General features: G+C 36.0%; 4 protein-coding genes across 9 annotated transcripts; 1 reads left to right on the top strand and 3 right to left on the bottom strand.

Moving 5' to 3' along the window:
* Positions 1–130: 130 nt before the first annotated feature.
* LOC8288715 (phosphoenolpyruvate carboxykinase (ATP) 1) lies at positions 131–11,168 on the bottom strand. Of its 4 annotated transcripts, none has more exons than XM_048377470.1 (10): positions 10,683–11,039; positions 10,484–10,538; positions 10,007–10,111; positions 9,743–9,836; positions 1,949–2,247; positions 1,603–1,776; positions 1,379–1,444; positions 1,112–1,290; positions 589–1,030; positions 131–426 (listed from the first exon to the last, which is right to left on the bottom strand). In XM_048377470.1, exons 3-9 carry the CDS (start codon positions 10,038–10,040, stop codon positions 707–709), a joined length of 1,170 nt encoding a protein of 389 aa, XP_048233427.1. In that variant the 5' UTR covers positions 10,041–10,111; positions 10,484–10,538; positions 10,683–11,039; the 3' UTR covers positions 131–426; positions 589–706. The 4 variants fall into 4 exon arrangements, with proteins under 4 accessions (XP_048233427.1, XP_048233428.1, XP_048233429.1 ...); XM_048377471.1 differs by having other exon boundaries at positions 1,949–3,551; positions 10,683–11,038; XM_048377472.1 differs by lacking the exons at positions 131–426; positions 589–1,030; positions 1,112–1,290; ... (1 more) ...; positions 1,603–1,776; positions 1,949–2,247 and adding exons at positions 4,315–5,923; positions 6,249–8,997 and having other exon boundaries at positions 10,683–11,168.
* Positions 11,169–11,690: 522 nt separating this feature from the next.
* LOC8288716 (protein SPT2 homolog) lies at positions 11,691–16,315 on the bottom strand. Its single transcript, XM_015725200.3, has 10 exons — positions 15,885–16,315; positions 15,183–15,257; positions 14,800–15,029; positions 13,942–14,056; positions 13,752–13,826; positions 13,438–13,561; positions 12,892–13,337; positions 12,667–12,803; positions 12,470–12,559; positions 11,691–12,123 (listed from the first exon to the last, which is right to left on the bottom strand). The coding sequence occupies exons 2-10, from the start codon at positions 15,201–15,203 to the stop codon at positions 12,012–12,014; spliced, it is 1,350 nt and encodes a 449-aa protein (XP_015580686.3). The 5' UTR covers positions 15,204–15,257; positions 15,885–16,315; the 3' UTR covers positions 11,691–12,011.
* Positions 16,316–16,365: 50 nt separating this feature from the next.
* Positions 16,366–18,765, top strand: LOC8288719. 2 transcript variants are annotated; one of them, XM_002528856.4, is made up of 7 exons: positions 16,425–16,507; positions 16,601–16,668; positions 16,922–17,062; positions 17,580–17,621; positions 17,931–18,067; positions 18,178–18,279; positions 18,359–18,765. In XM_002528856.4, exons 1-7 carry the CDS (start codon positions 16,428–16,430, stop codon positions 18,485–18,487), a joined length of 699 nt encoding a protein of 232 aa, XP_002528902.1. In that variant the 5' UTR covers positions 16,425–16,427; the 3' UTR covers positions 18,488–18,765. The 2 variants fall into 2 exon arrangements, with proteins under 2 accessions (XP_015580688.1, XP_002528902.1); XM_015725202.3 differs by having other exon boundaries at positions 16,366–16,507; positions 18,178–18,765.
* A 481-nt stretch (positions 18,766–19,246) lies between these two features.
* On the bottom strand, positions 19,247–25,327 carry LOC8288718 (phosphoenolpyruvate carboxykinase (ATP) 1). Of its 2 annotated transcripts, none has more exons than XM_015725201.3 (13): positions 25,167–25,327; positions 24,702–25,000; positions 23,438–23,619; positions 22,614–22,767; positions 22,435–22,519; positions 21,610–21,710; positions 21,068–21,366; positions 20,722–20,895; positions 20,498–20,563; positions 20,231–20,409; positions 19,980–20,149; positions 19,706–19,874; positions 19,247–19,544 (listed from the first exon to the last, which is right to left on the bottom strand). In XM_015725201.3, exons 2-13 carry the CDS (start codon positions 24,977–24,979, stop codon positions 19,401–19,403), a joined length of 2,001 nt encoding a protein of 666 aa, XP_015580687.2. In that variant the 5' UTR covers positions 24,980–25,000; positions 25,167–25,327; the 3' UTR covers positions 19,247–19,400. The 2 variants fall into 2 exon arrangements, with proteins under 2 accessions (XP_015580687.2, XP_002528904.2); XM_002528858.4 differs by having other exon boundaries at positions 24,702–24,995; positions 25,167–25,325.
* Between the last annotated feature and the right edge of the window lie 743 nt (positions 25,328–26,070).

Genomic DNA, 26,070 nt, shown 5'->3' with positions numbered 1-26,070 from the left:
TGCTAATACGTTTAGCTGACTCATTTTAAAGATGGAATACTGCTATTTCAATGGCTAATTGCTATTACTATCTTTGGCTCACACAATAATACACAGAGACACAAACATAGTAGGAACAGGATGTCCTCGTGTAAACTTGTGATTGTGAATTAAAGAAGGGAACAGTTTTACACATATCATCATGATTCATGACATAAATACACCTTCAGAACCTAACTCTTTATTCTATCAACCTGCTACCCCAGATTCCTTCAGACATCATCTCCTTCCACTTTTTGGCAATTAGAAATTCGGACCAGCTGCCAGGATCTCCTCTGTAAGCTTATTGTCCTTTCCAATCTTGTGGTCGGTGAATGTTTCAAAATTAGTGTTGAACAGACCAGCAAGTTTCAAAAGTGTGTCCTTGTAAGCTTTCTTGTCTGACCACTGCAACCTCAAACACAAGTAAATTAGAATCATAAAGGAAGTGCCATTCGATATTAGACTACATTTTAGCAGTGAAATAGCGCATATAATGTGAAAAATAAGCAATTTAAATCAAGTGATAGAAATGTGAAGGAAAGGAATAGAAATAAATAGGCTACTGACAGTGTTCACAGGGTCCAGGATTTCAGAAGGCACTCCTTCAACCTCAATGGGGATCTCAAACCCAAACACCCCAGTTTTCTTCTATTTTGCTTTCAAGAGGCTGCCAGAGTGTATGGCATCAATGATTTTCCTTGTGTATGCTAACTTGATACGGCTGCCTGATCCATAGCGGTAGCATTCCAAATATATTCCAAATTTTTTTTTTCCAAGAAAATGGATGCTGATTGACCATCACTATAAGCATTTTTTTATAAAAGTACTGCATATTATACCTTCCCCCTGACCAGCCAGTGTTGACAAGCCATCCTGTTGCACCATGTTTTTGCATCTTGTCAGATAGCATAGCTGCATACTTAGTCGGGTGCAACATTATAAATGCAGCACCAAAACAAGCAGAGAATGTCGCCCGTGGTTCTTTCACACCATCTTCTGTGCCAGCCACCTATATTGATCACTAAGAACTTAATTCCCAAAATGCTATAAGTATGCGCCAATATATCAGTAATTAAACACAAATATTTACCAAAGCAGTGTAACCACTGATGAAATGATACATGGTCTGTGCCATGTTTAGCTTGCTCACAGGTGGGAGCACACCAAATGCATCACATGCCAGAAGGATGACATTCTTGGGGTATGAACCAACACATGGTATCCTTGCATTAGGAATGTACTCAATGGGGTAGGATGCTCGAGTATTCTCTGCCACAACCAAGAAAAAGGATCATTTTCAAGCAAATTCAAAATGTAAAATAAATTAGTAGGAAGATGTTCAAGTTGTTCCATCCACCTGTGACGCCTTTGTCACCGTAATCCACTTCACGAGTGTGTTCATCAAGCACCACATTTTCCAACACTGCCAAACACAATCAATTGCATCAGTTCATGTACATTGATAGGATTCCCAAAGCTCAACCGTACAATTTATAAGTACCACCAAGAATTATACCCTATCAATTTTAGTTTCTTTATATTTAATTTTATTGTGCAACTTAAGGACTAGAGAATCAATACCAGTTCCAAACTTAATGGCATTCCAGATTTCAGGTTCCTTCTCCTTTGAGAGATCAATGCACTTGGCATAGCAGACCCCTTCAATATTTGACACTCCAGTCTCAGTCCAACAGTGTTCATCATCTCCAATTAGGTACCTATTTGGATCAGTAGACAGATTTGTTTTTCCAGTACCTACATAATTTTTGAAATGAGCACATTAATAATATGAAAGGAACAGACAATAAGCATAAATGCTAAATATATATCAAGCATAAACAAAAAGGTGTTAGAGATAAGTTAGAGGGCACATATCATATGACTGGGCTTGGCACCACATCTCGACACTGACATGGTGATACTATACCTGACAACCCAAAGAAGGGAGCAACATCTCCATCTTTTCCCATATTGCAGCCAGAGTGTAAGGAGAGGATTTGACGCTTAGGCATGAGATAATGCATAACATTGAACAGACCCTTCTTCATTTCCCCGGCGTACTGTGTGTCGAGGACGACCATTTCCCTTCTAGCTAGATTCACATCTATGCTAGTAGAAGATGTCATGTAGTGTGTGTAACGATTACAAGGGAACTGGCCAGCATTGTATATAGTGAAGTCCGGAGTACCGAAATCCTCCAGTTCTTCAGGAGTGGGTCGGATACACCTGCCACCCACCCAATTATCCAATTGCATATACTTAGCTCATACACCATGGCAGGTTTTTTTTTTTGTTTTTTACCACTTTCCTCCATTGCAAGGGGGGATTATATCCAATATACAATATCATAATTAACATTTTTGCATCAACAAACGATAAACGAAACTTATCTGGTAGGCTTGGCTTTTGTAGAAGAGAGAAACAGAAAAAATACAAGTCAAGACATACGCATTATGAGAATGTGTATTCTCAATCATCAAAAAGTTTAATGATTAAATTAAAATGATTGTTTATAATGCAAGAAACTAAAACAAGAATCTTGAAATGAATGGAAGGAGAAAGAGAACAAACCAAGAAAAAGCAAGGAGCTGGAAATGAAGACGCAGAGAATTTAAACTAAAGAAAAAGCTAATGAAGATAAAATGGATCATGAATCAAAATGAAAGAAGTTGATGATACATGGAGTAATGAGAAGTGGATGCAAAAATGAAGGAAGGGGAAGGAGTCCTTTGTAAAGGGCTTGAAGTGGAAAGATGGGTTAAGTTAACCAGAGTTTTAACTAGAGATCGAGGTGTGAATTTTTATAGAACAATGATGAATGTTTATGTTACAAGAATTCTGAGTTTATTACATCTTGAGATGAAAATATATACATGCTGAGATTTTGAGTCTTCTTTCTAACGGATACTTCTGAGTTTTTGGGGAAAAGGTGGAAGTGACCTTTCCTGCCTTGCAGGAAAGGATGCTCCCTTTTTCTCTTGGTCAGGGATGAAAGGTCTGCACAAGCAACCTAGCTTGTGCAGCCTCTGAGACCAAAAAGAGCTACTATTTTCTGTTTTCTTCAACACTCCCCCTCAAGGTGAGTTCGAATAAGTTTATCGAGCCCATCTTGCTGAGAATCGAGTAATGAGTCTGATTGTCAAGAGATTTTGTGAATATGTCTGCTAACTGATCTTGACTCTTAATATAAGGCGTTTCAATTTCTCCTTTCTGGACTTTTTCTCTGATAAAATGGCAATCCACTTCGCTGTGCTTAGTTCGCTCGTGAAATACTGGATTAGACGCTATGTGACGGGCAGCTTGGTTATCGTAATGCATTTTCATAGGTTCTTCGCTTTCAATCTTTATGTCCTTGAGAACTTGTTTGATCCAAATGAGTTTACTAGCTGTGGGTGCCATTGCACAATATTCGGCTTCAGCACTTGATCTAGCAACCACACTTTGTTTTCTGCTTTTTCATGTTACCAAGTTTCCTTCGACAAAGACACAGAAACCAGTGGTTGACTTCCTGTCACAGCTTCCAGCCCAATCTGCATCAAAAAAACCAACTATGTTAGTGGAGTTATTTTTCTTCATCCAGATTCCTTGTCCGGGTATTCCTTTGAGATATCTAAGGATCCGGTCTATGGATTCAAGATGGCTGGAGCGAGGAGCATGCATGAACTGACTTACCATACTAACTGCAAATGAAATGTCAGGTCTAGTGACAGTCAAATAAATCAGTTTTCCTACTAGGCGCTGATAATGCCCTACATTGGTTAAGGGTTTTCCATCTTCAAGGTTGAGTTTGACTTTGGTTTCCATTGAAGTGATGGCCAGTTTAGCTCCTATTTTTCCTGTTTCCTTTAATAGATCAAGGGTATATTTCCTTTGAGATAGGAATAATCCCTTGTCAGATTTTGCCATTTCTATACCAAGGAAATAAGAAAGTTGGCCTAGGTTTTTGATATCAAATTCCTTTTTTACGCTCTGTTTGACCTCTTCTATCCTCTGATCATCATTTCCTATTATTATGATGTCATCAACATACACTAAAATAACAATAGTATGTTTGTTAGTGTGTTTAACGAACATAGATGAATCCGATTCACATTTATTGAAACGAATGCTTAATAAAAAATGGCTGAGTTTGGCATACCATGCTCTCAGGGATTGTTTCAGGCCATAGATTGCCTTTTTTAGTTTACATACCAGGGAATAATCTGAGATTGACTTATGTCCGGGAGGTAGCTTCATGTAAACTTCCTCTTCTAAGTTCCCTTGTAAGAAGGCATTCTTGACATCCATTTGGAACAGATTCCAACCCTAATTGATTGCTATTGAGAGAAGGATTCTGACCGTATTCATTTTAGCTACAGGAGCAAACGTCTCTTGATAGTCAACTCCATAAGTCTGCGTGAAACCTCGGGCTACAAGTCTTGCCTTGTATCTTTCAACGGTTCCATCACTATTGAACTTGATTTTGTAAATCCACTTACATCCCACGGGTTTTTTATTTGGTGGAAGTGGAACAATGCTCCATGTCTCATTCCTTTCTAGAGCAAAGAGTTTTTCTTCCATAGCTTTACACCAAGTGGGGTCAGTGTTGGCTTCATAGAAGCTAGCAGGTTCAACGAGTTTGGAAATCTGACATAGATAGTTGCGGTGTTGATTAGATAAGACATTATAGGAAATAAAATTCCGAATCGGGTATGTTACCGAATGAGACACATAGTCTCTAAATTTTACAGGAGGTCTAGTTTGTCTGGTAGATCTTCGCAAGGCAGTTTCTTCTTCTGCTACTTCTTGAGATTGGGCCTCTGGAATAGGATTGTCTCCCCCTGAAGGAATTAGCCTAGAGACGAGAGGGGACTCCCCCTGAAGCTGACAGTCCTGGTCCGAGTTGCTAAGAGGGAAATCAAAGTTAAGCGGAAATAAAGAGGGGGGAGGACCATTGGTAAAGTCTGTGCTGGTGGGAGTGGTGTAATAAGGATCATTCTCTACAAAACTGACATCGCGAGAGACATAGGTTTTATAGGTCACGGGATCATAACATTTGTATCCTTTTTGGGTGGAGGAATATCCTAAAAAGAGGGTTTTTACAGAGCTGCGGTCTAATTTATGCTGACGCTTTATATGGACATAGCAAACACAACCAAAGACTCGAAGATGACCTAAATCTATTTGACAGCTTTTGAGAACTTTTAGAGGGCTCATGTTTTTTAAGGTGACAGTGGGTAACCGATTGATAAGATAGGTGGCAGTTAAGAGAGCATCCGACCAAAAAACAGAAGGGACATTATTTTGAAAAAGAAGGGTGCGAGTGACATTGAGAAGATGTCGATTTTTGCGTTCAGAAACACCATTTTGTTCGGGAGTATTAACACATGTGGTTTGATGCAAAATTCCATTTTGTTTAAAGAAACTAGAAAAATTGTGGTTTACGTGCTCCGTACCATTATCGGATCGAAATATTTTTAATTTTGCATTATACTGGTTCTTTATAAAATTAAAAAATTCTTAGAATCGAGAAAAAACTTCATTTTTTCCTTTTAATAAATAGATCCAGATGTTACGAGAGTAATCAACAATAAAAGTGACAAAATATCTAAAATGATTATAGGCAGTAACGGGGGTAGGTCCCCAAACATTAAAATGAATTAAATCAAAAGGTTTTTCTGACCTACTGGAAGACAAGGAAAAAGGCAATCGTGTTTTTGGAAAATTTACACACATCACAATTACTCGAGTTTAAATTGTAACAAAATAATTTATTTAGAACGGAGTCGGAGGGATGCCCACATCTCTGATGCATGAGCATGCCAGGGGTGGTTGATATAAGGCATTGCGGGGAAGGACTATGAAGGTAGTAGAGGCCATTTTCTAAGTGTCCTTTACCAATCGTCTTCCCGGAATTTCGATCCTGAAAGGAGACTGAAGATGGTGAGAAAATGACATTGCAGTTCAAATTTTGAGTAATCTTACTAACAGATAACAAATTAGAATTAAATTTAGGCAGAAATAAAACATCATTACGGTTGCAATTAAATAAATTTATGGTGCCATGGCCATGAATTTTGACCTTGTTCCCGTTTGCAACGGTCACATGATGGGAATCCTTGATGGAATGAATTTTGTTTAAATTTGCAGGATCCCAAGTCATATGATCAGTAGCACCGGAGTCAATAATCCATGCATTTTGATAAGATTTAGCATTATGAAACAAATTGTTTTGAACTGAACCTGACCTGTCGGGTTGTACCTTGCCGAATCAAGGCTTGGAGTTGGGCCAGAAATTCGGTCATTTGGGCCTGACTGGTGGGCTGGGCCTGGGAGGCCGGCTGGGCTTGATGGACCTGTGGAGCTGGATGGGCCTGCTGGGTTTTATTGGAGAATGGGCCTGTTGAGCTTGATTGAAGAATGGGCCTGGCCCAGCGGAGAGGTCTAGCCCATGAAGACCATGGATCATTGGGTCGGGTCGAGAAAACCCTAGAAATTCGGGTTGCATTTCGGGTCGGGGCGTCATATATTTTTCGGCATATGACGCCCCCATTCCCGAATGTGCTCCCACACCCTTTCTAGGGTTTTCTTCCCTTCGCATTTCGCTCCCCCCACCTCTCCTCTCGCCTCCCTTCGAGCCAGCCCCCTCCCACCCTCTCGATGGCCTCAGCTGCGGATGGAGGTGCCAGCAGCCATCGCGGTGATGATCCTGCTTTATGCAGTGGTCACATCGCACGATGGCGCTCGGCCCTCCTCTCTGACGGCCTTGGTCTCGACGGGTGAGGTATGAATGGCTGTCCGTGCTTTTTGATGACCCATTCATAGTGTTCCGTCTAGTTTCTTCATGTTGGATAGTCGCTATCACAGCATCTATTGACGGCAGCCGAGAGATGAGGAGGATCTGAGAACGCAAGCTTTCGTAGCTTGAATCCAGGCCTCCGAGGTAGGTGTAAATCAAATCTTGTTCTGCCCTTCTTTGGAGCTCTTCTGGATCATTAGACGGAGGAAGATAATTTTGTAACTCTTCCCATCTAGTTAATATCTCCGTTGCATATTCTGTGGGATTCTTGGTTCCCTGAGTGATTTGAGAAAGTTCCTGCTTCAATCTGAAAATGTGAGCAAAATTATTTTGATGCCCGTAAAGGCCTTTTAGTTTTTCCCAGATTGCCTTTGATGACTCCATGAGCATACACAGTCGGGAAATCTGGCTTTCCATGGTATTAGTGGGCATGGACATGACCAGATGGTCATTAGTCTGCCACTCTTCCATTCTGTCCAGTTCTTCTTCTGTTGGAGCTTCTGGAATTACAGGTTTGGGTTTTTGTTTATTTCCAATAATGAAACCTAATTTTTTTCTGCCACTGAGGGCAATGTAAATAGATTTTGACCACTAAAAATAATTTTGACTACCTCGCAAGACAATGTTTGTGATTTTTGTGGTTTCTGAGTGAGCCATTTTTAAGGCTTGAATTTTGTGTTGATGGGGTAGATGATGACTGGTTTTAGACCAGCTCTGATACCATGTGAATTTTTATAGAACAATGATGAATGTTTATATTACAAGAATTCTGAGTTTATTACATCTTGAGATGAAAATATATACATGCTGAGATTCTGAGTCTTCTTTCTAATGGATACTTCTGAGTTTTTGGGGAAAAGGTGGAAGTGACCTTTCCTGCCTTGCAGGAAAGGATGCTCCCTTTTTCCCTTGGTCAGGGATGAAAGGTCTGCACAAGCAACCTAGCTTGTGCAGCCTCTGAGACCAAAAAGAGCTGTTATTTTCTGTTTTCTTCAACACGAGGGAACTATGGTTAGAATTTATTCTCCCTCGTTTCGTTGCATAGATAATCAAGCTACGGAAAAAAGGAAGCAGAGAAACGGTAGGGTCAAGATAAAAGGCTAAGTGGTCCCTACTATGGCATGGCAAGCAGTTAGTTCTTTTGGTCTCTTTGCGTAATTTAGTTACTGTTTTGCTGGAAAATTAACAAACACATAATATACCAAATCAAGAGAATCACATTGAATCAATAACTAAATTAATTATCGCATTAACTTTTGTATGTGAAGGTGTTAAAAATGACAATCCATGGGAATCAATTGAATCAAAATTAAGTTTACCGTGTGAATTGTAAAAACACGACAAATTCACATTTATTTAGTCTTTTGCTTATCATTAAAGTCGTCAATCTACTATTTTTAAAAATTTTATACATATTTAATAATCGGATTTAATTGTGATATAGATAGTTGTGTTTTGAATTGAAAGTGAGAACTGTAGCTCGAGAATAGTTTGCCTGTAATCGACGATAGAAACTATTGACTCACTTCTTGTTTCTAGCTATTTGTTACGAGTTACGTAAAGTTTAAAATTCTAAAATTTTATCTAAATTAAAAAATTATTATTTTATTTATATATTTTTTAAATTAAATAAATTGTTGATAAGTTAGAATAACTAATTAGTTTTTGTTTGTTAGAGATATGGATAAACATTCTATGGTTTAGGGATAAGATAAATTAGTTCATGATCTAAGATTTTTTATCCTTTAGCTAGTCTATATAAGTTGTGTTTTTCTTATGTTTGATAGATGAAAAAAATAAGAGAATATTTCTCGTTTTTCCTTTCTCTATAAAATTCTACATGGTATCAGAGCTTAGGACTTGATCATGGATTTTAAGGCTACCATGGTTGGCTCTAGTTCAGCCACTTCAGTCATGAATTTTAAGGCTGCCATGGTTGGCTCTAGTTCAGCCACTTCAGAAGCTAGCAATGGCGTGACACCATCAGGAGGAAGTAGAAACCCTAGTGTGATTATTGTCGAAAGCCATGGCATACTCGAGATACTTGCTGGAAATTGCATGGGAAATCGAAGAAGAAAACAGGCAGCGACAACACCAAGTTAGGAGAAGATGTACGCGCTTTTCAAGCTAGCAATACTAATCCGGGGCAGCAGTCTTCTTCTGAATCTCTTCCTTTTACCAAGGAACAGATAGAGCACCTGTATAAAATGTTTAAGTTCCAAACTTTACAAAAATCTAACATGTCTTGTTCTTTTGCACAATCAGGTAATTCTTTCATTGCAGCCATAGCTTGTTCCAAATCCCATAGCACTTGGATATTAGATTCAGGTACTACTAATCACTTGTCTGGCAATTTGCAAATTTTTTCCTCTTATATACCTTGTGCAGGAAATCAAAAGGTTAAAATTGCAGATGGTTCCTTACTACTGTTGCTGGGAAAGGAACAATTCCTATTTCGTCTTCTCTAGCTCTTAAGAATGTCTTACATGTTCCACATTTGTCATATAATTTTTTGTCTGTCAGTAAGTTAACCTCTAATCATAATTGTCAAGTGATTTTTAAGTCTTCCTATTGTAAATTTCAGGATTTAACCTCGGGAAAGATGATTGGGGGTGCTAAATTGGATGGTGGACTCTACTTCTTCAATGATGAGTCAACCTTTAGAAAGCAAGACCTGCAAACTTGTTTCAATTCTATTTCTGTTTCAAGTGAAACTAAGATTATGTTATGGCATTATCGGCTAGGACATCCAAATTTTTAATATTTAACATATTTGTTCCCAAAGTTATTCATGAATAAAAATCCTTTGCTTTTCCAATGTGAATTTTGTGAGTTAGCTAAACATCACCGAACTGTTATAAACAATCCAAATGGAGTTATAAAGGATCCAAAATGGTGTAAGCAAAAACAACTGGAGAATGTCAAAGAAAACATTCTACTCACCGTTCAAAGTCACCTGTGTAGCCATATATCTTCTCGCGGTTAAAAAAGGATGTACAAAGGTTGAACAAAAGTAACTCCAATACCATTGACAACTCTGCACAATGACCAATAACAATCATGTTAAACCACCTTAAAACTGGATGCAAAGCAAATGCATATTCTGCTCACCAGCTGAACAGTTTCTTTTCTATTACAATTTCAAACTGAAATGAAACTCATTCATGGGAACCCTAATCTTAGTATACAAGAAAACAACCAACTCACCCAGTCCAAATTTTGTTTCCATGCAATTGACCATTAAAATATGAATAAGACTCTGCTTGAATTTCTTGCAGCCCGTGAATTTCACTGAGGTTCAAACTTGCATACCTGTTTACAAAGACTCAAGATGGTGAATTATGAGTTCCAGGTCCAAAATCTAACTTAATAACAAATGATGCATCATATAACAAGAATTTGATTATATTTTCATGATGCAAGATTTGGCTGACAAGATTTTCTATCCTTAGATTGCAGTTGTGCAAACACCACCAAACCCTCCTCTCTCTCCACTCCCTAAAACGCATTTCATATAAATCCTCCCTTTACATACGTAACATATATTTCAGGTTATTTGCACATAATTAGAACCACGCATCCCATACTTTCATGGATAGATACAACTCAACAGCAATTCTAACTAAATTCCCTTCACAAGGAATCTAACTTAACATAGAGTAGAAGATGAGAAGAATTGATTACTTTGGCAAAATAACCTCTACCAAGTGGCCCTTCTTTTGCAGCGCAAGCGATAATCCTGTCACATAAGATGCCAAATACATTTTAGTAGAAAAATCATGATCTAAAAGAGAAAAAAAATGAATTTATGATACTCATTTTAAAAACAAAAAAAAATTAAGAATGGTGAATGACAAAAATTATTTTTAAGAAATAAATGTACCTGGGTGATTATCAAGTGATGATAGTAATTAACGTTTCAATGGTGGGGGTTAATTACAATAGTAGTTACCAATTGTGGCAGCAGCGACAGTGACAAGTGCTGGGTTGTGGTGGTGGCTATTGGTCGAGCTGGCAATAGTGGTTATCTCAACGGTAGTGTGATACTGATGGTTGACAAGGTAGTGATGGGGATGGTGGTTAGGATGGCTGGTGACAGTAGTTGCCGAGGCATTAGTAGTGGTGGTGGTGTTTGAAAGGTGATGACGGTGCGTGAAAAGCGATGATGATGGTGATGATAGGGTGGTTGTGCCATGATAGTGGTAGCCGGGGTGGCAGTAAAATAGTCGCAAAGTTAATAATGGTAGTGTATATAGTAGTGAGTTGTCACTAATTAGAAGGTAGTGGTATAAAAATAAGGATTGATTACTACTTACTTCATGAGGTTAGCCACAATTACACTAGTTAAAGTAATAATATAATTAAATTTTTAATTTATTAAAATAACATAATACATTAATTACAATATTACTTTTATTATTCTTTCATAATATACTAGAACAAAACTGTATTAAAAATAGAAATTCTATTATAATTTGATAAAAGAACATTTTAAACAATCTTTATTTTTTTATAATAAATTTAAGGACTAAATTGTTAGTTTTTTTTTTTATTGATTGGCCATTTAACTGAGTTTAAACAAATTCATGTAACATATGCATCTATATGTTCTCCAAAACCTAAAAATTTCCAATAACATAATGATTTAGTGATATCATTTAAGATATAATTTATCCGTTTTACTAAAATCAATATAATAAAATCGAACAAAATAATATTATATTGACATTACAAATAAAATGAAAAAGCCTTTAGAGAAAAATAGTTTACAAAAAAAACATTCTTATTTCATTTCATTTATCCACAAACATAAATAAACGTATTTAATTTGTGATAATGATATACAAATATATTATGGACAGCATACCCTTTATTATTCCTAGCGATCATCTAAAGAAAAAGAGATCAAGTTTCCATTGATGAGGTATCATACAAATGAATTGCCAAAAGGACCAGTAAACTGCAATATTATTCCATCATCCCAAGTCAAAAGAAATGCAACTGCCAGAATTACATTCACAGATGTATTTGTATATGAAGATTATAATTTAAATTGCATTCTAGAATTGGCAAATACATTTCTACAATTGAATAAAAATTTTGAAGTCCCAGTCTCCAGGAGGCACCATAACACAACCAAAACTGCATCATACGGAGGGAGTGATGCAGCAGTGAGTGAGTAGGACTTTAACAGACTCCAACAGGGAAAATGTCATCGTTGGCCCAGCTTACGCTTCTTTGCCATCTTTCTCATCCGCTCGAGCCGCTCCTCTTCCTCTATTAGAAGCAGTTGCTCCTCATCCTCTTTCCTTGCAATTTTTGCACTGTATCACCGTGTAAATGGGTTAATAGACTAAATGGCGGCCCAAGATGAAATACTTTACTAATGAGTTTGAATGAGAGGGGAGATTGAGTCATTTTCAGTTAATTTCTTTTTGTTACAACCAAGCAGCAAAGAGTAATTACATTATTATAAAAGATATGTATAATATTCAAGGATTGGTTCTTTTGCATTTTAAACCGAGCCCCCATTCCACTTAATAGAAAAGTATTTTGCTTAAAAACTACGTTCAAAGCATGATTACGTATGCAGGATCAAGTTTCTTCCTTTTCTTTTTTGGGCAAAAACCAATGAATCATAATCTTAAACCAAAATTGAATGGGACTAACCTTCGTTTCTCTTCCCTCATGATTTCATCAAAGTTTGCCTCCATGTCACTAATATCATCATCGTCATCAACTGCATTCCACCTTTCAGGTCTGCAAAAGAGTAGCAATATGTTAGTTTGAAAGGTAGCACAGATTTTTTTACAGCGCTCAAATACAACAAAAGCATGAGATAACAAAGAGAAAAATAAATGCTTTACTTTAACATTTTTCTGAGCATCGAAAAAGCCATTGCATCATCATCATCATCATCAGGGAATGGTCTGGCGGGTTTCTTCTTGGGCCGATTATCTTGCAATGATGCTTTAGATGAAATTTGCTTGACTGGCTTATTCATCTGTCAATTTTTCAAAAGTAAGAGACAAGATGAACCTTCACAAAGGTTTGTATTGTAAAAACTGTCAATAATGAGATCTAGCTTCAACCTGAGGTCTTGAAGATACCACCGGCTGTTTTGACATTGGCACAGTTTTCTTGGGTTCCTGTAATGTCTTTCTCTGTTCGACATGTTGCCTCGGAGCATATGACTGTATTTTCGGAGGGAGAGATTTGCGTGCACCGGGCATAATGGATTTTGGAGCTGGTGCAGAAGCCTTCCTCTCCACATTGCTAAGCGGTGTTTTCATAGGCAAAGCTTTTGGCCCTGTAGGCCGCCCAGGTCCAATACCGCTGTTTCTACCAAGCTGCCTTTTGGGATCCAATGATGTTGAAGACGGTTTGCTGGTCGAGGTTGATCTATGGAGGCCTGATTTAAAATGAAATTGCCCATTAATAGGAATTGATTTCCTGTCTTCACGACCACCATGAATATCTCTGACACTATTGCCTGCTGGTTGTCTGCTCTTTTGTGGCACTTGGGCAGGACGAGCCTCTTGAACATCAGCAAAAAACCTGTATAAGTTTCCTCAATAAAAAATATAGGCGTATGAGTCCCAACAACTAGATTTAAGTACTAAAGCAGAGATTTTTACCAGATTTAGGAGCAGAAACATTTTGAGGTAAAGGTTGTTTGTTAGCAGCTGGGAGTGCTGCATCATCAGATAACAGGAAGGAGTAATCTCTTGTATCTTTAAGTTTCTGGACTTTCGTTTTTAGCTGTACATGGGAAAACCCATTATCATTATTACAGTTCACTAGTTCAGAAGTCTTTAAAAGCATAGCAGACTTCCCCCGCCCCCCCCCCCCCCCCCCCCCCGTGATATATCCATAAAATGAGAAGGGGAAATGCAACAAAGGGACTGAGGGTGGTGGAAGGAGGAAATAAATAAGAAGCTGTTGAAAGTACCTCGTTCCTGATTTTTGGCATCTGCTCACGTGATCCATTCTTTGAACCTGTGCCAGATGAGGAAGTCTTCTTCTCCTGCAGCAATAGCAATATCATTATTTTACAAATAATAATGAGCACATGCTAATAAGAACTTGAATTTGGTTAGATTACATGCAACCAGACCTACATCAAAGTTTACAATACATACATGATGGGAATTCAAGGCTTTAAATGCCAAATGTGGGTTTTCTAGCAAGGACTTGCTTTCTTGAATTACTCTTTGAGCAATGACTGGCTGGGAAGGACCAAAGAACGACCCATAACTGCAAAAAGACATCAATTACATATGCGAAGCAAACCAAACAAATAATCAGGACACCACTTAACATACAAAATATAATTGCAATGTAACAATCAGACCTCATATTTTAAGAATAACGTTAATGGAAGTAACTTGACACAATCAGTCACCATCTATCAATTCATAAATATTATAGAAACAAGAAGTGATATAACCCAGCAACATATGTTATAGGGATAAAATTTTGGTAGACCTTTTGGCCCCATACCAGATTACACAGTTTTAACAGGCTTGGATGGCTTGCAATTGTGTAAAGAAAGCTCCCAAACTAATGGAGCTACCCACATATAAGTCCTAAGGAATTGAGAACTAGTCATAGCACTCACTCTTTCTTCATAGAACTAACTTAGAATCAATATATTTTTTTTTTATTAAACCAAAGATATGCATGCATAAATCCCTCAGCAATAAATTCTTGGTCTCAGTATTAAGGCATTACCTACACCTGTATCCTGCATGTAATTATAACTTGAAAGTACAATTTGTAATCTCAAATTGGACTGCAGATGTCGAATTACAGCCTCTCTTAAAGGGCAAGTGGTTGATAACACATCTTAAATTTTTTTTGTTTATGAATGTGTGGCTGATTTTTATGTATTAACTACAGGTCACCAAATCATCCAAATCTGAAAAAGGAAACATATTCCATCAAGAGAACAGGAAATAGTAAGTAAGGATACATGGAGGAAAAGACATGACACTCACTTATTCGAGGAAACTTTCTTCTTTATCTCCTGGGATCTGGAAGCAGCAGCACCATTTTCTCTCTTCATTTTCCTCCTAATTTGTTCTTTAATCCGTGCCCTTAATTCGAGATATTCCAGTTCCTCTGCACTTGGCTTTCGCTCTTCTTCCTCCTCATATTCTTCCCCCTCTTCACCTTCTTCCTCTTGCTCATATCCTTCCTCCTCATATTCATCATAATCTTCGTACTCCTACATTTTTTTTAAGGAAATATCCTCATAAGTTATGAATTATTAAAGGACAAACATTAAAATCGCAGGTAAAGTCGCACTAACTTTATATTAGCATTTTCACACATTGATTTAGACACCACAGGAAAAAAAAAAAAACCTAGAATTGCTTACATCTCTTTCATATCCCCGCATTGCAGCTTAATATCCACTGGGATCAATGCGCTGCTGCTTACAACTAATGAACGTCTGAAATGTGAAAATAGACATTAATTAAAAAAATTAGACGGCATGAGCAAAAGTTAACCAATTGAACTAGACCAAAAATTCTGGTACTTTATTCAGGGAGCATTTCAATGTCAAAAATACAAGGAAGCTAAATGGGAATTAAGCAATCCATAATTTAATAATACTCGGTTAAATTAGCTCAGAAAATCGGTTTTCCAAGCCAAAATTAATCTATTCGTAATAAGAACATAGATCAATAAACAACCTTAATTTTTTTTTAATTCTATAAATTCCTTGGTTTGGTATCGATTATCACAAAAAACAAATAACCATAAAAAAGAGAAAGTAAGAAAAAAAAAAACACATTTATAGATCTTAAAGGATTGGATTTGCTTACCAATCTTTTTTAAGGAAATTGAGAGAAATGCAAATCCAATAGTTTAAATGTGAACAAACATGATCCAAATCGGGCTAGAATCGGATCATTTCCAAAAGAAAATATGTTCTTTGCAAAAAGAAGAATTTCAATATCAGTTAAAACTGTTAAAACACGAATCGTAATTCCATTCAAAAGTAAAAGAAAAAAAAAACAGATCCAAAATCAGATGAATTAAATTAGGAAAAATGATAAGAAAAGAGGTCGCTTACCTAAAATTTTCACCAGAATCGATGAAATCGGAGCGAAACTGAGCGATTCCCGATCAAAAAAGGACCAAACGAACCGGAACGAGAGACGAACTCTTAGATCTAAACAACAATAATAAAACGGCGACCGACAAGGGAAAGGAAAGGGGATGGGGATTGTGCTTTTAGGTTTTCGGGGATAAAGAAGTGCGAACGGAAGGACCCAGAGACAATGCGTACATTTGCTAACCTGCGCTGTATTATACACTGCGCACCCCAGCTTCATTTTGTTAATAGATTTTAAAACAATTTTGAATTTTTCCTTTTTCTTTTTCTTGTTCGGGTTTTTATCCCAAAAACGCCCTCTCTTCATTATTTTGGGACTTCTATATTGGGGGGTTCGTAAAAGTGGGCCCAGTTTTTTTTTTTTTCATTATTTTGTATAATGGTAACACATTACAAAACGACATTACAAAAACTGCCTACTAAGGTGTTTGATAAAATGCCTCTTAGAAGTTCCGCCAACAATTGAGTTTAAGACTCCAATTTTCATTGCAGAATTGCAGAATGGGAACCAAAGGAGAAACCAAGCTTAAAACAGAATTGCAGGAGATGGTTTTGCAAACTTTCACACAATTTTCGACGAGGTAATAGCTCTATAAACGAAATATTTTCTCTTTCTTCATTGAAATTTTCTGTTTTTATCCAATTTTGTAATGGCTGCTCTCTTGTGATTATAGGGTTGCAAAAATTGAGGAACTCGGTGCTGTTGGAAGTAGATTACTTAGTGGGTTTCAACAAGGGCTTGGTATGTGTTTCTAAGTCTTAAGATTATGGAAATTTTTTGTCCATGCTAGGTGTATACATAACAACTAATAAGTGAGTGGTGCATGTGTACAATATACTTTAGTATTTCATGAATTGAAACATACTCAACTATTGAAAATTAATAACTATACAAAATGAGCATATACACTCAGACTAGGCAATAATTTTCTTTGATTATAGTTTCTCTGATAACTATTATAATGCTTTTTTTTATTGTAATTGTCAACATACAGAATTGCTTCGACGGTCTCCATTGAACAGCAAGTCTGAGTTAATACAAAGCATCATCAAAGCAAATGAAACAGAGAGGGTTAAGACATATATGGCAGCTGGATGTATTAAAAATTACGATAGTATCCAAAATATGAGCAACTGTAAGTGCTATTGTAGTTTGTCTTTGCTTTATATTGTTAGTAAACACTAATCAATGAACCAGCCAAGTCATACAAAATCTTTATGCATGTAAAAGCTGGTTTTCTTTTTCTCTTTTTTCTCTTTGTTAGAAGTTTGTATTTGTCCCATGTCCTAATTCATGGCTGTTATGGTGTATTATATGCGACACTTTGAGCTAGTTTTTGGGAATGAGTTATACCCAAGCTCATTCATCACGCTTGATAGTGACCAAAGAGTTATATATTCTAGTGTTTGTTTGTATCTGTGTGATGAAAGGTAAGCTCACTCAGTACAAGGAATAGAATTTTATGTTCTTACTTTCTTGTCATTTGCTATATTTCCCTTTATCTATTTACCAAAATAAATTTTTTGTACAAGCAGTGAACCTTTGAATATTATGTATGTTTTTCTTTTGCACTTTTTAATTGTTTATTTTTGTCATTGTATTTCAATTTTGAAGATTGTTGGTCTTATCCTATAAATGTTTGCATACAGAAGTAAATGCATGCCTACTCGGACTTCAAGACCATTTAACTAAAGGTAACTATTTTATACAATGACGTTGAGATCTTAGCATATGTGAGCCTGCAACTCTTTCTTTTCTTTCCTTTTTTCTTCGAATTGGTTCCCACGCATTTGAAGTTTTTAATTATTGAAGTTCTATGACCTTTTTTGTGGACCTCTCGTGTGCCACTTGAGGAAGTGAGTGCAATGTTGCAATATTTCCTTGCCACGTTTGGTTCGCCTCTTTTAATTATTTTTACTTTCTTAATCAGAAGACAGTTTACATTCCAGTAATTCTTTTTCTGATTTTTCAAGTGGTATTAAGTACATTGATGGATGTTGCAGCAAAAAGCATATTAAATGAACTGGAAAATCTTCTCGAGGATTTAGCTAGTGCAATTAACTCTTCGAAAGAAAGTTTCTCACCTTTGAAGGATGAAGATCTATGTGAAGAATTTGATCAACGAGCAATTATTGACCAGGTGAGGAAAAATACAAATTCTGATCATGTTTGAAAATCAATAATGTTATTAGAGGTTGACAGTATTCCTGATTGAAGTCAGCCGAATCAGTAAAACTTCTTTGTCGATAGGAAGAGATGTGGCCATCAGCTCTTCAAGAAAGTGAGGTGACAGATTATGCTGCTTTGATGGGGATCATTTACAATATGGTCAAGCAAGACTATGTGATGCAGGTAGTGAATTTTGAACTTTCATATATTTGGGTGGGGATGCAAGTAGTCCTTCAAATGCATGGCTTTAACTTTGTTGCAGGAAAGGATTGTTACTTCATTAAATCTCAAATCTCTGCCCGGGGAATTGGAGAGCTATTGTCTGATGTGGTCTCTGCGCCCTTTTATTAATGATGAAATTATGCATCAGGCCTGGAGGCTTGTTGACTAGTAATTCATGGTTTTTCAAACTGTAGATTGCTTTTTAGCAGCCTAGCATTGTTGTACTTGTGAAAAACCGTATTGAATATGCATGCAGTTGCTTATTTCTTTTTCCAAAATATATCATAAGAGTGTTGCAATAGTTGAACTAATTTCCGTAAAGAAAATATAGAAACATTATATTCAATAGCTTGTAAACTTTTCTGAGGTGGTTAGATGTAAATCTGTAATGTACCTGACGATGGTTTTCATTTTTATACACTAATGTCAAGCCTTTCTCTTTCTTTATTTTTTCCTGGTGGAAATGTTAAGTAATGAAGTACTCTTGCCATCCTAATTTCTAAATTCTACAACCAAGCATGTGAAACTTGGAGGGGAGCTGTCAATGCAAATACCTTTAGCTGACTCATTTTAAAGATGGAATACTGCTATTTCAATGGCTAATTGCTATTACTATCTTTGGCTCACACAATAAGCCAGCTCAACATCTACAAACAATTCGCTCACTTACATTTTTTGCCTTTTCCTTTTTGTTGTTTTTGTCTTGAGGATGTAAAAAGATCTGGGTACCGAACTCATGATCTTTGTCTGAGATACTGAACCCATGACTTCTGTCTGAGATAATGGTTCACTATTTAAATGTAGGGATTTTGCAGCTGAAGCGACAACTGCATCTTTTCAAGATGACTAAATGTAATAACAAGCAGTAGAGAGAGAGAGCAAAAACAAATGTAACACACAGAGACACAAACATAGTAGGAACAGGATGTCGTAAACTTGTGATTATGAATTAAACAAGGGAACAGTTTTACACATATCATCATGATTCATGACATAAATACACCTTCAGAACCTAACTCTTTATTCTATCAGCCTGCTACCCCAGATTCCTTCAGACATCATCTCCTTCTACTTTTTGGCAATTAGAAATTCGGACCAGCTGCCAGGATCTCCTCTGTAAGCTTATTGTCCTTTCCAATCTTGTGGTCGGTGAATGTTTCAAAATTAGTGTTGAACAGACCAGCAAGTTTCAAAAGCGTGTCCTTGTAAGCTTTCTTGTCTGACCACTGCAACCTCAAACGCAAGTAAATTAGAATCATAGAGGAAGTGCCATTCGATATTAGACTACATTTTAGCAGTGAAATAGCGCATATAATGTGAAAAGTAAGCAATTTAAATCAAGTGATAGAAATGTGAAGGAAAGGAATAGAAATAGATAGGTACTGACAGTGTTCACAGGGTCCAGGATTTCAGAAGGCACTCCTTCAACCTCAATGGGGATCTCAAACCCAAACACCCCAGTTTTCTTGTATTTTGCTTTCAAGAGGCTGCCAGAGTGTATGGCATCAATGATTTTCCTTGTGTATGCTAACTTGATACGGCTGCCTGATCCATAGCTGTAGCATTCCAAATATATTCCAAATTATTTTTTTTCCCAAGAAAATGGATGCTGATTGACCATCACTATAAGCATTTTTATATAAAAGTACTGCATATTATACCTTCCCCCTGACCAGCCAGTGTTGACAAGCCATCCTGTTGCACCATGTTTTTGCATCTTGTCAGATAGCATAGCTGCATACTTAGTCGGGTGCAACATTATAAATGCAGCACCAAAACAAGCAGAGAATGTCGCCCGTGGTTCTTTCACACCATCTTCTGTGCCAGCCACCTATATTGATCACTAAGAATTTAATTCCCAAAATGCTATTAGTATGCGCCAATATATCAGTAATTAAACACAAATATTTACCAAAGCAGTGTAACCACTGATGAAATGATACATGGTCTGTGCCATGTTTAGCTTGCTCACAGGTGGGAGTACACCAAATGCATCACATGCCAAAAGGATGACATTCTTGGGGTGTGGACCAACACATGGTATCTTTGCATTAGGAATGTACTCAATGGGGTAGGATGCTCGAGTATTCTCTGCCACAACCAAAAAAAATGATCATTTTCAAGCAAATTCAAAATGTAAAATAAATTAGTAGGAAGATGTTCAAGTTGTTCCATCCACCTGTGACGCCTTTGTCACCATAATCCACTTCACGAGTGTGTTCATCAAACACCACATTTTCCAACACTGCCAAACACAATCAATTGCATCAGTTCATGTACATTGATAGGATTCCCAAAGCTCAACCGTACAATTTATAAGTACCACCAAGAATTATACCCTGTCATTTTTAGTTTCTTTATATTTAATTTTATTGTGCAACTTAAGGACTAGAGAATCAGTACCCGTTCCAAACTTAATGGCATTCCAGATTTCAGGTTCCTTCTCCTTTGAGAGATCAATGCACTTGGCATAGCAGCCCCCTTCAATATTTGACACTCCAGTCTCAGTCCAACAGTGTTCATCATCTCCAATTAGGTACCTATTTGGATCAGTAGACAGAGTTGTTTTTCCAGTACCTACATAATTTTTGAAATGAGCACATTAATAATATGAAAGCGACAGACAATAAGCATAAATGCTAAATATATATCAAGCATAAACAAAAAGGTGTTAGAGATAAGTTAGAGGGCACATATCATATGACTGGGCTTGGCACCACATCTCGACTCTGGCATGGTGATACTATACCTGACAATCCAAAGAAGAGAGCAACATCTCCATCTTTTCCCATATTGCAGCCAGAGTGTAAGGAGAGGATTTGACGCTTAGGCATGAGATAATGCATAACACTGAACAGACCCTTCTTCATTTCCCCGGCGTACTGTGTGCCGAGGATGACCATTTCCCTTCTAGCTAGATTCAAATCTATACTAGTAGAAGATGTCATGTAGTGTGTGTAACGATTACATGGGAACTGGCCAGCATTGTATATAGTGAAGTCCGGAGTACCGAAATCCTCCAGTTCTTCAGGAGTGGGTCGGATACACCTGCCACCCACCCAGTTATCCAATTGCATATACTTAGCTCATACACCATAGCAGGTTTTTTTTTGTTTTTTACCACTTTCCTCCATTGCAAGGGGGGATTATATCCAATAAACAATATCATAATTAACATTTTTGCATCAACAAACGATAAAGGAAACTTATCTGGCAGGCTTGGCTTTTGTAGAAGAGAGAAACAGAAAAAATACTGCTTTTAAATGTCAACAATTTTAAAGTCTCACTTACATGTTGTGCATAAATAGTGAATGGTAAGCTCTAGCAGATACAATCCGTACTTTGATTCTGTTCTCAGGGTCCCAGTTCAAGAATTGATCATTTACGAAGACCTGGCAATCAAAATCCGTAACTATTATTCCACTTACAGATCTAGAAGTAGAAGGGATGAGCATGCTGTAGAGTATAGACTAAACTAAACAAGGGGACGATAGTTACTGCCAATTTGAAGGTTTCCGAGACTCAATATTTAACAAGTGAAGCGTCATTTGTACCTCAAAGTGCAAGGCAGTTTCTAAATTTTTCCATTATTCATAATATGACAGCCTGAAGTTCTATTTCAAAAGCTCGTTAACTTTAAAGTTTTAAGATTGGTAAAGCCCAGGTTCTAATCTGCATAGACATGCAATATTCCAATTATAATGGCCTAGTCACTAATTACTATTCTTCACTTGAATTAACTTACTAGACAAAACAGAGTTTTTTTTATGACCAACACAGGTTGCTGTTAGCTGTCCGAATGCTATTTGATTCTAGACACAAACTATCCTCTTTGCTAAAATTTTTAATTTGATAGGTACATGGCATTAACTTGCACCAAAAGGAATATTAAGGACAAACAAAACGCTCATACAACGACAAAGTTGTCACTCCCAAGATATATGCAGATGTATCGCAAACAAGGCGAAAAAAAGGACGAGAAAGATACCATCATATAATTATCTTTTACAACACATTCCAAGATAAAACTTGAGCTTGTCTTAATCATCTATACATATATTCTAGCAATTCTCAATATCACAAACATGGGGTTAAAAAACAAATAGAAAATAGTACCTTGTCCAAAGAATTCAAGTAATCAACAGCTCTTTCCCTGTTAACCAAGAAAGTGTGCTCGTCCATTTCGATATTCGGTGAACCCCTGTAGTATTATTACGATATGATGATAGTTAAAAAGAGAAAATGAGATACATATATAAAAATGTATAATAAGATAGTAACTAGAAAATACTCACTTGCCCCACCAGAGCTCCTCGCTTGTTTCATCATCCTTGACAACACGTTTATCTCTGGGAGCCCTGCCAGTTTTAGCACCAGAAAGGGTTGCCAATGCACCAGTTGATGTAATGAATGATCCTTTCTCATATTTTATGGCCTGCTCATAAAGCTCTGCACCATATTCAGGGTTTAGAGAAAGAATTTTGCTGCTCATACTTCATTTTCTATATAACCAAGGGTTAATTTGTAAGGCCATTAATCGAATTATTAGTCAAACTGAGAAAATTTTAGGGAATTACACGTGTATCTGTGACAACATCAGTTGACATGAAGCTTTAAGACATTTATGTACCTTCTTTTTTTTGAAGTTTAGGGGAGAAAAATTATTACTGATTATCTATAAATTCTCAAGAGAAAAAACTTAGAATGCTTAAAAAAAAAAAAAAGAATTAATATTTTTTTGTAGGTAATGTTAATTATTATTTGATCCTGCTTGCATAAGTTAAAACTATAATATGAAATTATACATTTGTAAGAACTGAAACGAAATAAGACGAACAAGATCATTCAATAAGAGCAAATTTCAATATACGGAAAAGATTATAATAGCTATTTACCTGATTATAGGCTTGCTTGGGGTCGTTGTTCACTTAAATGCCGTGTAAATTTAAAAATCTTTAATTTAAAATATTAGTTTTTTTATTTTTTATGAATTATTTTTATCAAATTTAAAATAGCATCAATATATATTATATTTCTTTTGAAAAAAATAGTTAAATCAAGAGCAGATTTTGCAAACCAGAGCCAAGCGGATTCTACACAGTATAAATAGATAGGTTACCTGCAGGAGATAGGTTGTAGAGAACATGAGTGAACTTTAAAGCACTGTCACTGACACTGATGGTGGGCGCAGTGATGTTATGGTGGTGGTGGTGATCTTGTGGGCTGATCCTTCTCTTGTTAGCTGGGTCCCCTTTCACCACCTTGGGTCCAGTTTCTCTTGTCAGTGAGGCCAAAGACGCACTGTTCCACAAAACAAACAACTGACTGTTTTCAAGGAAATGAAAAATATTTTATATATTCTTTTTATTTTATCTTTGTTTTCCTACAAATGGATGACCTCTTGATGCATAATCTACTCTAACTATATAAATTAGATACAGAAGAAAAGTATATAATTTTTAAAATGGTACACTGTAATCTTCTTCTTTTTTTCTTTTGCAGCCAGTTCAATATCTGAGAGGAATTTAAATTTTTATTTTGAAAAAATTAATTCAAAAAAATAATAGACAAATTTTTATGTAAATTCTGCAAAAATGTACGAGATTGAATTTTGTCCACTTTCATAGGGGCGTTTTAGTAATATACACAAACATCATCGGATTCGCGGGAACAAGCAAAGTGTTCCAAAATTCCAGCATCTCCAAACGTGTCATTTCTCAAGTGGGCAAACATCCGCCATTTCTTGTGTCCCCACAAAACCTACAAATGAACAATCACCGCAACCTTCTCCACCATCAGATCGTCCATCACCGTGCATTTAATCATAAAACCAGGTCCCACCTCCCCCATGGCCCCCACTATTCTTTTTTTCCGTGTTCCGTGTTAGTTTTTTCTAAAATAATGTATTTCATGCATTATATTCGATTATTTATACCAATAATACTGACAACAAATGAAGAATATGCATAATTAACGTCAGTTATAAATATACGTCTTATCTATTTAATTAAGTCTTAAACATATTATAATTTTTATATATGTAGCTATTTTTAGATTAAATAAAATTTATAACTATAAAGAAATTATAATTTAATAGAAAATCAAGTATTAAATTTTATAAAATTTAATATCTAATTTTATTAATAAAATAATAGAAATTTAAAATAAAATATATTTTTATTGTATTTTGAAAAAATAATATTTTATTAATATAAAATAATATTGAATTATTTTAACATATTATTTTATGAGTGTTACAATAAAAATCGCTAAGCCCGTCAATTTCTTTTTCAGAGAGAATTAATTTGCTGACTATTTGGAAACAGCATTTACCTTCTTTTATTTATTTAGTTTTATAGCATGTGTGCGGGAACAGAATATACCTGATGGACTGTAGCTGCTGTTTTTGACGTTCTTCTTCAGTGATAGGAGCAAAAGCACCTTGGAACCCTTTATTAGGCGTTGTTGGTGCAGATTTTTTCCTCTGAAGAGAGTGAAGCTCGTCAATAGTCTGCGCCTTCACCGTCGGTGCCGCCATGTCCTGGCAAATTCCATCATGTTTGTCACTTGTCGTGATCTTTTTCAGCCCTGTCTTTGGTGTCACCCTCGCCGCTCCGTTCCCATTCATGTTTGCAGCCTCTCCATTGCCGTTGGTCGCCATCTTGCTCTCTCTCCTCCTTCACTGCCATAACAGTAACACAAACAAAATACAAGTCAAGACTTACGCATTATGAGAATGTGTTTTCTCAATCATCAAAAAGTTTAGTGACTAAATTAAAATGATTGTTTATAATGCAAGAAACTAAAACAAGAATCTTAAAATGAATGGAAGGAGAAAGAGAACAAACCAAGAAAAAGCAAGGAGCTGGAAATGAAGACGCAGAGAATTTAAACTAAAGAAAAAGCTAATGAAGAGATAAAATGGAGGATATAAAATGGATCATGAAACAAAATGAAAGAAGTTGATGATACATGGAGTAATGAGAAGTGGATGCGAAAATGAAGAAGGGGAAGGAGTCCCTTATAAAGGGCTTGAAGTGGAAAGATGGGTTAAGTTAACCAGAGTTTTAACTAAGATCGAGGGAACTATGGTTAGAATTTATCCCTCCCTCGTTTCGTTTGCATAGGTAATCAAGCTACGGAAAAAAGGAAGCAGAGAAACGGTAGGGTCAAGATAAAAGGCTAAGTGGTCCCTACTATGGCATGGCAAGCAGTTAGTTCTTTTGGTCTCTTTGCGTAATTTAGTTGCTGTTTGGCTGGAAAATTAACAACACATAATATTATTTTGATAATTAATTGTTTTTTATTCACCGGCTGTTATATCATTTTAAATAAGTTAGTCAATAGAAAAAATATATAAAATTTTAATCGAATTTTATATTCTTAATTATTCTGAATTTTTCAAAATACTTCACATATTTAAATCAAAAAGTTAGAATTAATCAAATTAAATAAACATAAATATTAGTGAAATAAAAAAATACTTATTACTTATTCTAAATAAAAAAGTTAAATTGTAATTTTATTATTAATATTAATTAAATTACATAATTATTAAATATTAATTACATATATATAATTGTTACATTAATTATTAAAATTAATTTAATTGCATAATTTAATTTTAATATTATTAAATACTAATTTAATTACATAATTACAAGTTTTTATATACATAGAGAAAAGATAAAAAAATAACAATTATAAGAAAACTAGTATTTTTTATCTTAATAGAAATAGAAAAGAAATATG

The sequence above is a fragment of the Ricinus communis genome, chromosome 7, assembly GCF_019578655.1.
Source record: "Ricinus communis isolate WT05 ecotype wild-type chromosome 7, ASM1957865v1, whole genome shotgun sequence".
In the NCBI taxonomy this organism is placed as follows: Eukaryota; Viridiplantae; Streptophyta; class Magnoliopsida; order Malpighiales; family Euphorbiaceae; genus Ricinus; species Ricinus communis.
Note: the sequence above shows the minus strand (reverse complement) of the source record. Positions and strands in the feature narration are given on the sequence as shown.